Genomic DNA, 15,111 nt, shown 5'->3' with positions numbered 1-15,111 from the left:
CCCAAGTGGGGACCGAGCCGTTGTCTTCATTTTATGCAGCCACTGTACGCTGCAGGGACTGTGCTGGGGCTCACCGCAAAGGCTGCACGTTCACTTACAAGCAGGAGGCGATCCTGACGCACCCGGAGGGCTGAGCACATCCTGCAAAGCAGGCTCTCCGCAGCCTTGCTCCGATGACCGGCTCGCATCGCTCATCTGCGAGGCCCTCACTGCCACCTGCAGGCTCTCCGCTGAGGAGGGGGAAAACAAAAGTAAACTTATAGATATAAGTATATATATATATAGTTTAATAGACCAGGGGGTTGGCAAACTGGATTTGGCCTGCATTTGTTTTTATATGGCCCAAGAGCTAAAAATAGATTTTACATTTTTAAAGAGTTGTTCAAATACACAGCCATGCACACATATGTGCACAAAGAAGACTGCATCCCCAAACCTGTATACGGCCCGCAGAGCCTGGAATATTTACTATCTGGCCCCTTACAGGCAAGGTTTACCAACCTGCAATCTAGACCAATACTTCTAGCATCATTTTATGATAGAGAATAATTAAATTAAAAAAACCCAAACTCACAGTACACAAATCTCAACTACAACCTTCTGTAAATTAGTAGGCTAAAAAAAAACTTTCTGAAATTCAGTTAATTTAAATAAGTTATCAGGCAATAGCATTTTATAACTTGCTACTCAGAAGTATTAGTTATTCTTCAAAAGAGTATTTCCCCAAACATGCCTTCAATACAATACAGATTCCCAATCCTCTAGACCTACTGGATCAGATTCTCCAGGAGAGAAAACAGGGGATGTGAATTTTAAAGAAGCACCACAGGCTGCTCTTAGGGTCTGGTAAGACTGGGAAACACCACACCAAGAAAGGGAACTTTTCATTCACAATAAAGGCTTTGCAGCTAGCATGTGGGACAGTACACACATCTCTAAAATGCTCTGTCCAGGGATTCAACTCAGCAACCACTCACCGAGCGTTGGCTCTGCTCTCAGGGCCACTGGGCGTCTGCTAACTAAGAAGGAGACTTTGCAGACAAGGGGCAAAGGGACATAACTAACTGCACGACAGGTCAGCGCACCCTGGGTGCTTCTCCATTCTGTTCTCCAGGCCTGAGAGCATCACAACGTGCCCGGCAGCAGGGAGGAGCAGGGGGTTACATGAGCCAACACGTTTAGGTTAGGAAAAAGTCCTTAAAGGAGATCACTGAGCAGAGAACCCTGAAGGACAGATGGTTCAAGAGGCAGGGACAGAAGAGGAGAAAGGAGGGAAGAAGGGCAGCAGAACAAAGCCCCAGGAGGTGAGTCAGGGTGCATGACCCAAGCGTTTGCTCAGCAGGTAATCACCCCGCCCTGACAGGACCTCCTGCCCCTGCTCACAGGCTGGGTGTTGATGATCAGAGACTCAGAGGGGATTATCTGACCTGTGGCTCAGGCAGCACCCCCATTGCTCTGGGTTCCCCTGAGCAGCTGGTGAGCCAGAGGAATTAAAGCAGATGGACTTACAACCAGGCAAAACTGAGTGACAGCTTTGGTGGGGGAGGAAGTGAAAGGCACTGGCTGAAATTGAGAGTAGGCAACGTATTCAATCGAGACAGCATCAAGGATGATGAGAGGGTCACCGGCTCCTGTCAACCTGCTTGAAAGTCTTTTTGGCTTTCTTTCTAAAATCTATCTTGCATCTGCACATTTCTCTCTACTTGCATTATTGACAGTCCCAGTCTAGACCGAGGCCCCAGCCTCCCTCATCGCGGCTTCTGTAACTGCTTCCCAACAATCTCCAGGGAAACTCATCTCCTTCCAGTCTGTTCTCCACTCAGTCGCCCACGTTCCTTTCCGGAAAGAAATAAGATCATGCTATCCCCACAATTAAAAGTGTCCAACAAACAACTTTCCATTGATTTTGGAATAAAATCTCCCTCTCTCTCTCTTTTTAACCACAATCTACAAAGATCTGGTCCCTGCCCACCCCAGAGCAGTTTCCCCTGACTCCTGCCACCTGCCACCTGCTCTGTCCATGAACATGCCAAGCTCATTCCAGATGCAGGGGCTACACACTGGCTCTGCTCAGATGTCCAGACAGCTGGCTTCTCCTCACCCGTCAACTCTCTCCTCAAAGCATAATCTCTAAGCAACCTTTCCTGACTTCCCTACAGCACAGCCTTCCCCTCAGTCAGTCCCAATGTCTTATTTTCTCGTGACTTTCTGAAATTATCTTGTTTCTTTGTGTATTGTCTATCTTCCCCAATGAGAAGTTTTTAGGAAAGCATCACTGCTTCCTTCATTGGCACTAACAACAGCGCACACAGTGGATGCTCAGGGAATATCTGATGAATGAGTCAGGCCATCAGTGGACGCCACTTCGGACAGCCTCTCTGCCCTTCTTAAGACCTTCGTTTCCTCAACTGTGAAACAGAAACAATACATTCCAAGATTTCTGAATTCTCTTTCTGAGGTCATGTTCTGAGATTTCAAGACAGAGCTTGGCAAACGTTTTCTGCAAACGACCAGACGGTAAATATTTTAGGCTTTGTGGGCCCTATGGCCTCTGTTACGACAATTCATCTTTGCCACTGCAGTGAGAAAGTAGCCAGAGACGACAAGTAACAAGCAGGCATGGCTGCGTTCCAATAAAACGACAGCTACAAACACAGGCGGTGGGGCCGTGGGATGCATTGAGTCTGTGGTCTGTAGTTTACCAGCCCTTGTGCTAAAGGACAGCATTCCCTGCCACTGTCAGCTGGTGGCTGTTTTATTTCCCAAGCCCTCTGTCCCTATTGACACCTCTGGACTTTTCGGCCCATTTCCTCCCTAAACCTGTATTTCCCCTGAAGTTCATGCCATCAGATGACACCACTCACTGGCCCTCCCTGTGGCCGTTCATCTACAGACTCCTTGGACAACGTGGCACCAGGTGCAGGTTCTCTGACCACCCCCATTGCCACTCTTGTCAAAATTCTTTGTCCTTTCAATTCTGTGAACATAGTCCCTCCAGTACCCTGGCCTCTCATCTCCCTACCTTATTCACCTTCAGTGATCTTGTTCTCCACCCGAACTCAGCCACCAGTTCCCATGGTTATACCCTAAACTGCTATTCTCCACGCAGCAGTCAGAGGGTTCCTTTCAAAACACAAGTGAAGTCACTCCTCCACTCAAAACTGTATTGTTTCCCATCTTACTGAGAATGAAAACCAACGTCCTTGCCTTGATCTGGTCCATGTAATCTGGGTCATAGTTAGCTCTCACTCATCTCCTGCCTGTCTCCACCTCTGCCTCTCTCTGCCTGCACTGTCCCCTGTACTGTTCCTCAAACAGGCCTGGCACTCACCTGCCTCAGGGCCTTTGCACCTGCTCTTCTCTACATCTGCAACATTCACTCCTCAGATATCTACTTGGCTTTCTCACTTCCTTCTGATCTGCTTACATAACACCATAACAAAGAGGCCTTCCCTGCTCATCCTGTCTAAAATAGAACCTCCCCAACTCCATCACTCTCCATTCCCCTTACCCTTATTTTTATTTGTAGCACTTGAAACAACCTGACATACACATACATATATATACACATGTTCACACATGTACATACACACACACATACATATATACATGTGTGTGTATATATACACACACACACACACACACACACACACACACACACACATTTTTTAAAATATTCCTCTTTCTGGAATAAGAGTAAGGACTTTGTCTTGTTCTGCTGTATCCTCAGCACCAAGACCACACTATGTAGCACAAAGTAGGTGCTCAATAAACATTTCCTGAATTTGTTGAACCAAATCCTTTTGGAAGCAACTTACCTTCTTTCAGTGCTGCTGCCAGTAATGAGGCTGCCTGGGGAGGCTCCCCGGGGTCTGGTTTAATGAGGAGGTGGGGCTCTAGATGGACGTCCTCAAATCCACTCAGTTCTCCAAGTTCAGCATAGATATGCAGCTTCTCCTCCAAACATGTACAAATCTGTTGGTCTTGGTTACTGAGTATTTCTAAGAAACAGTATTTACCGTAGAAGGTTATCACATGAATACAATATGAAAATTCAAGCTGTAAGATAAAGACGTTGCTAATTAGCAAGCAGTGTGGCCTAACAGGTCAAGTACAAGTTGTTGGTGACTGGAGCTTCCAGCAAATGACTTAACATCTCTGAGCATCCATTGTCTTTTCTGTAAGTCTGTTGTACTCAATAAATGTTCATTTCCTTTCCCATTCCCCTAATTCTAGAAAAACTTGAAAAGCCCATCACTGTTAACTCAGGCTGTTTTCTATTAAGACCAAACATGAAGCTGAGGAATGGAAATTGAGGCGGGACTGCCCGCAATGAGCATTACCCACAAGGGAGAACAATGCAGGGGCCTGGAACCGCTCGGCCTGCAGCCAGTCCTGGTCCAAACCACACATACTGGTTGATGTTTTTGTTTCTCAACATCCAATTTCTTCAACCATCTTCGCCTGCATCCTTTTCCTCTAATTTCGATGTCACAGAATCCTTAGAGCTTAAAGGGACCTTAACCAGCAGTGAATCCAGGGGTTCTCAGTCAGCCTCAAAATCACCAAGGGAGAGTTTAAAATCCTGACGTCTATATCCCAACCCCCTCAGATTCTGGTGAACTGGGTCGGACCCAGGCATCAGAATTTTTAAAGACCTCCCCAAGTGATTCTAATGCCCAGCCAGAGATGAGAATCACTGAGTGCATCTAATTTCCTTACTTTGCAGATTTGGAAATTGAGGACCAGAGCTATTGTGTTCCTTGTCCAAAGTCATACAACCGTGACCTGACAGTACTGAGATCTAAAATCAAACCATCGGACAACAGCGCCAGTGCCCATCTGCACCATACTGCCTGCAGTTACTGTTAGGTTTTATGCAGAATTTTTAAAATATATTTTTAATCACTAAGGAGGAAGGAGGGAGGGAGTCGTTTTATTTGAGCACTTTTAGTGCCAGTATATTTTTTTTTTTTTTGGAAAGGGGTCAGGGTGGGCCTCTGGTGCACAAAATTCATCATTTAGTCATAACGTGCCATTCATGACAGCTGGGCTTTCCCAGCACCCCAGGAGAACCCCACGACCAGGGAGCCGAGGTGCCTGCACTGTACCTTGGCATTGCTGAATTCTGGCCACTCTGGCTTCAGCTTTCCGCCTCTCTTCATCAGACTCGCTTGTCCTTCCCCCTTCCTCTTCTGGGCAACTTGAAAAGACAACAGCAAGAGAGACAACTGAAACCAAATCCAGGTATCTTTAGGTTCATTGGAAAGACATGGGAACTTAGCAGGAGAATTATTTCGAGAAGAAAAATTCAGCATAAAGAGAATTCATCATGCCCCCAACCAAAAGAGTTGGTTTTCTTAAGTGTATAACAGACCTTGCATAATGTAACATAGCTCTCAAGTCAGCCATTTAGGAGGACTCAAATATTCCAACAAACACTCACATACACAAACATACTCACACACACACACACACACCACCAATGCCAGCAGTAGGTACAACTAAAATCAGACATTTTGCTTTCTGCTGCATTTGGGCACTTCTGTTCTTCATGAGGGTAGAATAGAGATACTGGGGCGGGGTGGGGGAGTAGGGTGCCAGGTTGAGTGGGGTGCACTGGAGGTGGAGGAGTTTTATACAGCATCATTCAAGATCTAACTAATCCAATTTCCATTAAGAATGATCACCATCACCCTCACATCCCCATTTATAAAAGATGTCTTTGCACAATGAGAGATAAATTGATGTAGCACACTTAGAGCCACCAATCTAAAAATGTTTATTGAATGATTCTTCAGAATTAGGGACACAGAGACATAAGACATGGTCCTTGCCCTCAAGGAGCTTCCAATCTAACAGACAAACATATATATACATAAACAAGACAACAGCTACAAGCACCAAGTGTGTGCTTTAGAGAGCAGGTGTTAAGGAACTTCAGGTAAGAAAGAGACCACTGGAGCTGAAGAGGTCTTCACCAAGGAGGTGAGCCATGCGCTGCACCAGGATGGGCAGGATTCACACAGGCAGAGGGAGATGGGGGCGTTACAGGCAGCAAAGGTGCAGGTGAGGGGCTACGGCAGGCGGGGGCAGGGGTCAGGGAGTGCACCATCCTGGCTGAGGCTAAGTTTTCATGCAGGGGAGACACAGTTAGAAGGTTTTCCCCAGTGGAGCAAGTCCATTCCCTCAATGATGGATAGAAGGAAGCATTACCTTTCTACTGCCTGTTGGATCCGTCTCATCCAAGTATTTCGTTCCTCCTTGGAATTGGTATGAATTTCATACATCTCAGGACCAGCAGAGGAAGCGCTGATCAGAAACATCCCTCTCTCCTCATTCGCAACTTCTCGAGCAATCAGCTTCTGAAGGGAAATCACTGATGGCTTCTGATCCTACATAAAACAGGACGGGGTGCAGGTGAAGGGGTCTCACAAAATACGGTAGCTAAGGAAAGCAAGAGTGTTAGACAAATCTTTATTTCACTTCAACCTTTTCAGAAGAGCTGTGGAAGTTAGTAAGATCTCCGGCAGAAACAGTATGGTGAAGAGAAGATGGAAAAGGAGGATTATAGAACATCTGTCCTTAAGAATTGGTGATTTAAAAGGACAACTTTTTAAAAGAACAATCAGAACAGCAAGAAAACAATGTCAAAAATGGTGTAGTCAGGGATGGAGGGATTTTTCTAGAAAGGCACAGTTTAGGAAACAGTGTATGAATACTACAAAGAAATGAAGAAGGGTGGAAGGCCTTAAGAGTCCACTGGATTTGGCAGTTAACAGCAACACTGTTTCAACAAGGTGATGGTTACAGACGCCCAAGAGTAGACTGTGAAAATGAAAGAACTGGGGGGGGCAAGACCTCAGACTCCCCAGAACCAACGTCTTCTGCTACTGTGGTACCCAGCACAAGAGCCTAACTCCTACAGCTCTACCTGCAAATGCCTCTTCTTCCCACCAACCAGGCGAGCCCTTGGTGGGCAGATATGGGTCTAATTCATCTTCATATGCCTAATATATTGCTTTGAAAAAAGTAGGCAACTCGATAAATGTCTGTGGAACTATAGTTGGCATAATTCCATCAGAGAGAAATAGGAAGAAAGTCTAAAATGTGGCATCCGAGCCACAACTGAATCACCTCTTCTACCAGCATTTACTGTGATCCTTCAATGTCCCCTTCCATGCACTGGGGATTCAAAGACGAATAAGACACAGATAACACTGATTTGGGTAGGGAGCTCTAGTCGCAAGAATTGCTAAAAGAATGCCTGCAGGATGAATGGCCTGGGGGCTAAATATGAGGAATCTGCTTTGGTTTGTGGCTTCTACCATTGTTGACAGAGTCGGCCGCAGTGCATGGTTTTGCTTTTCCCTCATGGACTGAGCGACGCCTGTATCCAGAACACGTCGCGCCATCCCTCACTGCTGACTCCTCAGTGCTGATGTCTGCTTTCCCAGCAGGACACGGCTTTACGACATCAGAAGCTGAGTATGAGGATAGGAGCAGAGTATCTCTTCATTCCACCTCCATCCAATTCTTAAGAGCAGCAAAACCAAAAAAAACAACCCATGATGGGACAGACCACTGTTATACCCAGCCCTGCATGCTGTCTCTGCTTATGGCTGGAAAAGCAGCTCTGTGGCAGAGCCACTGGGATGCTGCCCTTTCTAACTTGGGAGAGCCCCCGGGCACTGTAAACATCCCATATTCAATTGCGGATCTGCTATCTAAGATCTTGTCTGCTTTCCTTCTTGCAATGCACAGCTTTAGCTTCCTCAGCTTACAAGGTCCACAGCCCCTGTACAGAAAGAGGCCGAGTAGGTCTGAACTGATTAAAGACATTAACAAGAATAAATTACTTGAACCAGTTGGTTAGTGGTGCAGGAGGAGACAGGTGGGGTCAGATATTTTCAAAATGAAAACTAAGTCAGTGGATAGAAAGTAGCATTAATTAAATTGGGGTTTGGGGAAAAAGCAGCAGATCAACCATCCTGGGTCCATACTCTCCTTTTAAAGCACAGGCGATAGCTGAGCCATCCCTGCCGTCTTTGAGAAGGGGCACGTATCCCCCGTTTACCGCAGTCCTGCCTCTCGATCAGCTGCTTCAGAGCGAGAGTCGGTCCAGCTCACTCACTTACATTTCCTGCCCAGTCCCAGCAGGTGCTGGAGTTGACAACCTCTGCCACAGGGAAAAGGGAAAAGGGACCCGCTGCGTTTAGCCCCACTGTTACACCTTATCCGTTTGCGAGTCCATGAAGTGGCTGATTCTGTCAGTGAGAAGTTCCGTTCGCCATTCCACTGTGACAACAAGACCTTACGGTCACTTCATATTCTCAACGTGTACTTCCACATCTGCATGCTCACTCTGCTTTTTTATTGTTCATTCATTCTGAAATTATCTTCTTTGATATTCAAGAGGTCCTCCTAGACTCAGGACTCCAGGATTTAGTGAACCTGTCTACTTTTTCCTACTCATTTCATAGATTTGGTCCTGCTCCCACTTCCACTGAGTCGTCTTTAAAAACAAGCAAAATTCTTTTATAAAAAAAATCCCCCAACCTCTACTTTCAGCTGCTTAGCTCCTTGGCCACTTCCAAATTCATCATGTCTTCCACAACACAGAGCAAGTTAAGAATTTCCGGCAGAAATTTTTCAAACAGCACAAGGAGCAGAGAATCTCACCTGTGGTGATCAGCATGAAGATAACTTTCTAAAATACTAAGGTGAGAACTAGGAAATCCAGGTATTTGTATACCCCTGGCTAATGCATCAATTCCCTCAAGAGGTTAACCATAAAGTATTTATGATGTGTGGGTTTGTGTCCACTAAATGTCCATGATGCAACTCAAAAGCATTAGACTGAACGGTAGTGTGCATTGGACTCTTCAAGGATAATGCTTTCTCTTTCACTCCTTGACCCCGACAAGGGCTTGGCTGGCCTTTACAAAGGCAGCGATGTTTCAGGCTAACATTGTCAGGAAGATTGGCACCATCTAACTGTGGTCCAGGGCCAAACACGTCCAACCAAGAGGAGCTTAGCTGTGGCTGCCTTCATTCTGGCATTTGCTGGACTGCATTCCCAGTGCCCCACTTAATGGTAAACGTGGTCTACAGGTGGCCCAGAGAAGAAGGAAAGATCCATATTTCAAGCCATACTTTAGGTTGTGCATCACAGCTTGGTCTGAATCCACATGCATGTTGCCCTAGATGACAAAAGAGTTGTCTTTACACTGTGTCTAATTCTTGATCCGTCAGCAGGTCACGTGGCCTATGATAAGTACCACTCAAGACACAGGATTTGTTTCTCTTTCAGGTCTTTCTTTTTGAAGAAACCTTTTTTTCTATAAAAATGTGCTGTACATTTGTTTTCTTTTCCAGCACAGCCCTCACCATGCCACAGGACAAACAAAATGGTCCCACCTTCTCACTTATTTTCTGTGTGTTCTTCCAGAGCACCCACAATTACAGTAGCGACAGGCTGTTGGATGACTCAGTAGGTTGTCATGAAACTTGCAAAGTATACAGTTCAAATGGGTCGGGGCCGTAGGACTGGTTTAAGGCCTCCTGTTGTCCTCTGGGGTAACTTTGTGAAATAACCTCTGAGCTTGACACAACTTGGCATCACTGTGCTGATGAGAGGCAACGCGCTGAACACGGTGAAGACGTCTACTGAGCCAACCTGATGAGCACGGACGCTGCTCCAGTCTCTCCCCCCAGAAGCCATCACTGGGCAGGCACGCTCCTTTGCTTTCTCTGAACAGCGTAACAGAAACTTCTTTAAGCTCTGACTTTGCCAAAACCAGCTGGAATTACAGATGTCTGCTAATGGTACCCAAATATCCTCTCAGTCAATGGATGATAAGCACTAACATTTTAGAGAGCCACCATTAGAGTGCCCACACTGGTACTGCACCTTAGATTCTTTCCTGTAACAGGGCCTGATGCTGACGAGGTGTTAACCGATGACATCTTCCATCTTTAACTGAGTCACTGTGGACCACAAGATGCTGTGTAAAACAAAGCTATAAAATACTGATTTTAGTCCTGGCCCGAGCCTCACTCTTTGCTGGCAATGAGATTAACCTGACACAGTACAAAGGTAAGTGTCAAATGAACAACCTTAGTAATCAGTAGCCATTGTGGAGGAAACAGGAAAGAATCCTCTTTACCCTTCAGGTATCAGGATGGAGTGCCCACGTTTGGCAGAAGGAGCATCATGAATGGGGTTAGCACCCGGTACAGCAGGCACTGTCCCATGGGCACAGAGAGTGAGGTGCCAGAAATGACCTACTGTTCCCAGCATTAACCTTTGAATTGCTGGGAAGTTTGGAGTGGGGCGGGCAGGGAGGGGTTTTCTGGAGGAAAGACCAAGATAGCCAGAGAGCAAAGGGTCACTTATGGGGTTTAGGCAGTGCCTATTCACCAACCAGTACCAAAGTACGCCAATATTTTCACAGATGGTTAAACTGCTGCCTCAGCTGACTGCCAGTCCCGGGTGTGATACATCAACATGTATCATGCTCGGTAAACCCAAGCCGATGCTTGTTCCTGGCCACTGCAATCGCTAGTGATGGGCCTGCACCACAGGCACGATCTTGCCAATGACCAATTAATTCACTAGGAATTTCAGGCATGTTTCAAGGCGATGTGGGATTAAGCCAGTTAAAATATTCATCACCCAGCCATATACTTACAACCACTGCAAAGATGTATTTCTGGTCTTTTTCTTGTAAAAACAGCAGCACATCAGTCAGGAGTAGAGCTAGGACATCTTCAAAGCAAAAAAAAAAAAAAAATCACCCATGTTAATGAAGCACATCACAGTTCAAAAGCCTTTAATTAGATACTTTGATTTCATGTTTAAATAACTTAAATAAACGTATTAAAAATAAAGACTACAACTTAGTCTAACTACAGAACTTCTATTAAAATGCTCATATTATGATAGCTAAAGATGTATTTTATAGACAACTTAGTAGGTAAGCTGTGTTTAAATGTGCGTGTCTGTGTGTCACTACAGGTACAGCTAAATCTTCAGCAAAATTTAATGCTGTAGCTTTTTCAAAATGGAAGAAAAAATACTCAATATGAAAGAAGGTTCTAACAGAATGGAGCAAGCCCTTACCTTTCGGGGAAAAAGTACTTAATTTAAAATGTTCGGGGGCAGCTTCTGCCTTGTTACCTATATACTAATCTGCTGTCTCCTTCCGTCTAAATCTGAGGGAAGTCTGAGATCCTGCACTTCCCTTGCGTACTGTTCACAAGAATCCATCTTCACTGCACCACTGCACATTCTAACACCGTTACCAAGCTGTTCATTCTACAAAATAGACTAAAAGCAAAGCAAAACAAAACAAATAACTTGGAGCGATAGGGTCTACAGACTGTAGGTAATATTTCAGTTGTGGTCAACATTCTGCTTGTGGTGAATATTCGATTGCAACATTGCAAGGTGCTGATCAACAAATCCCATTTCAGTCATCTGTTGCCACCACCACAAAAACTGGATAACCCTCCAATGGAATTCGAGCACCTGGAATTTAACAACCTCTTCCTCTCATTGCTTGCCTCAGGAAGTTACTAAGATGTGTGAGACCCAGGAGACCAGGCCAGTGGTTCTGAAGCCTGATGCACCCTCACCTGGGTGCTGTTAAGCATCCCTCTGCTTGGGCTTCATCCCCACACCAGTAAAAATCAATCGTTGGGAGAAGACTTGAGCATCAGTAAAATTTTTAAGCTCCAAAGGCCATTCTAGGCTTTTAAGTCCAGTGGCCAGGGTTGAGAAAGCCTCGGGCAAGATGCCAGCTTACAGAATCAGCCCTTGATGACTGGAATAAAGTGTTTTAGACTCCAGCCAGAGTGACAGGTAGGGTGGTGCCTGACAGCAAGCAGCACACCAATGTCAGCATGTGTATTTATGCATGATTTTACTCTGCATATTTATGCATTGAATCACCTAGCACTAGAGATGCCGTTCAGAGTTCATTTCTCGCCTTGATGGTCTGAACCCCAGGCTGGCTTGGCACACAACAGACTCTGGGTGTTTCGGCATACCGCCTCATTTTCAACACACCACATCTGCCAGAATACTATTTCCATGCCAACAATGAGCAGAGTTCTCAGTTCCTTTGATTCAAACATCGCAGGCATACAATGCATAGGAAGCCTTCTGCTCGGGGTAGCAAATCCCCTGCAGAGGTTTGTAGCTGGGCCACCTCTGTCTACTGAAGTTCCCAACTCAATCCTACAGGAACCTTTCCTCTCACCCAGGTCTGTGTGTGTGCCTGCATCACTGAACACTTATCTCCTGAAAATCAGTCCTCTGTTAAGTGAATAACATGCGTGAAAGAGGGAGAAACTGGTCTGTGAGAGCCATGGTACCTTTGAAACGACCCGTAGCCGTTTTCCAATAAACAAGGCCATCATACAGCAGGGTCCTCTCTTTACTCATCAGCGTCTGCTTCCTAAACACATGGCCGTTCTTGAGCTTGGTGTATGTCTTGTTTTCGATCTTACTTAGGATCTCAAGCCATTTTTGTTTTTTCTCATATTCGCTGACTTTTAAATCCACGGCTGCAATCATGTCTTTAATTAAGCCAAGAGCTTTGCATAAGTCTTTATGTTCTTCAGTGCTCTCTGCGTGGGAAAAAGAACGAACACTATGCAAATAACCAGAGTGCTAAGGAAGACACTTTTCCTGTAGATTTAACTACAGTTAAATATATCATCCAAACTGCAGAAATCCCAGAACAAAAATACTGGATTAAGTTCAAATAGTCTGTTATCACTCTGAACCCCTCCTCCCCAAAAGGATGGTTGAAAATGTAATAATTAAGGAGATTTACTTATGCAATGCTTCCACTGAAACACTGTAACAGTGCAATGTCTGAGTTCTAGACACCTGTCTGACCTTCTTCCCTAGAGCAGGGAATGTGTTACATCCCAGGTTAGACCTTCCTTCCACCTTCCGGAGACAAGTAATCAAGTAACCCCCACACCAAGTTTCTTAGAACTTACCTGAGCTGGAGTCCTTTCACAAAAGGCAGTTGCAGGGTGATGTGAACAGACCCCAGGCTCACTTGCCTTTCTAGAGTCCTCGCTCCATAAAAACTAATACTCAAAATTGTATTTTACCATTGCATTAGCATAAAGATAAATATTTTAATAATAGACAGTAAAACATTTTTTTCAACCTAAAAAAATGGGACCAAGCTACTGTGCTGAGTCAGCCACACTCACGCCAACAGGGTAGATCATCGATTCCAGCTCTTATTCTTTAAAATACTGGCCATTTCTCTTCTCTCTAGATTAGCTTAAGGAAAATTTTGGAGGAGTTTCTGGAAACAGCCTCCTGGAGCTCCAGATGAAACTAAATTTAGCTATTGTCTATGTCTGATTGAAAAAAAAACTAGTTGATGTTTATTGAGATGAATGGAACTGAAAGGGAGAGTTTCGGGAGGTTAGAAAACGCTAGGAGAGAAGAAAAGAAGAACAGCAGAGAAAACAAAAGATTCTCTAGAGCCTAGAGCAGCAGAAATAAACACGCAGAAACAGCAGTGAAATGGAGTAAGAGCAAGTCCTCCAAAGGGTCTAACGCCTGGGCTTAAATGTATTAAACAGACACTCGAGGGCTTTGTCAGAAAGCCGAGGAACAGATGCGGATGCCCACGGTTAACAAGGAAGACGTCCTCACTGCCCGTGGAAGAATGTCCTGCCCTCCCTTCACTACTTCACCCACCTGCTGCCCAACCAAGCAGCACCCCTGCCTCCAAGAACAGTTTCTCCTTCTAAAGAGCCTATTTCATGTATAGGAAAGCTGAGTAGAGAAAATCAAAGGTGAGTTACAAGCTGACTTAAACTAAGGCCAAGAAAAGGCTCAAGTCTTGTGACCTTCAGGGACAAACGACTGTCTTGTAACAGCGTGCAGCTCCCAGGGCAGCAGCGTGGGCTCACCTGGGAATCCTGTTAGAAACGCTTACCTGGGGTTCTACCCCAGACCTACTGAGTCGGAGTCTGCCTGTTGACAAGATCCCCAGGCGAAGGGTATTCCTAATAAAGTTCAAAAAGCGTGGCCATAATAGAGCCATGGAGCCGATGTTCCCAGAAGCCAGAGAGACAGCTGGTTGGAAAGGTCTGACCTCACTAAGGAGGCAGGGTCCATTCGGACACTCTGACGGCTATGCCCAAGGAGCCACAAGTCACACTTCATCGGTGCCACACAGCAGGCAATCCCTACTATGCACTCCACCTGGAATTCGGCGTGGGGTGACTCAGCGGAGCACGAGCTGACCTAACACAATTGGACCGAAGTTAGTCTCTGAGGTATCATATTAAACTTAACCTCAATGCAAACTGCGAGTCTTAATTTTGCTTTCATTCTTTTACTGAGAACAAAATTATGAGGCTTTTCTCTTTACATAGTGCTTGTATTTTCTTTTATGTTAAATTATAGGAAGCAGTACAAATGGGACGTAAGGAATAGACGCTACCGTTCCTGCCTGAACTTAAGTCCTAATGTGACTAAACACATGGAAAGACTATATCATGCATTTCTCCTCACCTAGACCGCTTCCAAAAAAAAAAAAATGATGTTAGAAGTTGACTTTTTTAGAGTGGGCTCTTAAGATCTCATTACCATGTTCAAGATGTCCAAATCAAAGGATCAGAATAAAGATAATAAAAACAGCTTCCACTTATCAAGCACTTTGTTTATAACCAGGCTGTGTATTGGGCAATTTCTGAGATAATCTCATTTAATCTTCACAACAATTCCATAACATGAGGATTATTCTCATTTGTAGAGGAGAAAATTGAGGTTCATTTCATTAACTTGCCCAACAAATGAGTGGCAGAGCCAAGTATCTGCAATGGCAAAGCAAGTGCACAGGATGCCACACCCAAGCCCCTGTTAACACAGCACATGACCACCCTAGTAATTTACTCAAGATCAGTACGCTAGCTTGAGGAATAGGCACTTTTACCCATCCATTCATTGCACTGTTATATTTTTTTATTGAGAGCCTATTGTGTACCAGCCACCACACCAGGCACTGCATCTGGACCCCACAAGGAGCATACAGTCCAGCCACGTGCATTAACAGCTTCTTAAAG

General features: G+C 45.1%; 1 protein-coding gene across 6 annotated transcripts in view; it reads right to left on the bottom strand.

Moving 5' to 3' along the window:
• The window catches only part of ARHGEF28 (Rho guanine nucleotide exchange factor 28), a 276,756-nt gene that overhangs the window by 39,765 nt on the left and 221,880 nt on the right, over window positions 1-15,111 (bottom strand). For all 6 annotated transcript variants that reach the window (XM_074359759.1, XM_074359771.1, XM_074359768.1 and 3 more), the window contains 6 exons: window positions 12,382-12,636; window positions 10,695-10,771; window positions 6,217-6,395; window positions 5,112-5,203; window positions 3,819-4,001; window positions 99-230 (listed from right to left, as the gene is read on the bottom strand). In XM_074359759.1, the coding sequence (XP_074215860.1) occupies window positions 99-230; window positions 3,819-4,001; window positions 5,112-5,203; window positions 6,217-6,395; window positions 10,695-10,771; window positions 12,382-12,636 (918 nt within the window). The remainder of the gene's footprint in view (window positions 1-98; window positions 231-3,818; window positions 4,002-5,111; window positions 5,204-6,216; window positions 6,396-10,694; window positions 10,772-12,381; window positions 12,637-15,111) is intronic.

This window comes from Camelus bactrianus, chromosome 3 (genome assembly GCF_048773025.1).
Source record: "Camelus bactrianus isolate YW-2024 breed Bactrian camel chromosome 3, ASM4877302v1, whole genome shotgun sequence".
Taxonomy (NCBI): Eukaryota; Metazoa; Chordata; class Mammalia; order Artiodactyla; family Camelidae; genus Camelus; species Camelus bactrianus.
The sequence above is the reverse complement of the archived record's forward strand: the minus strand, read 5'-3'. Positions and strand labels throughout refer to the sequence as shown.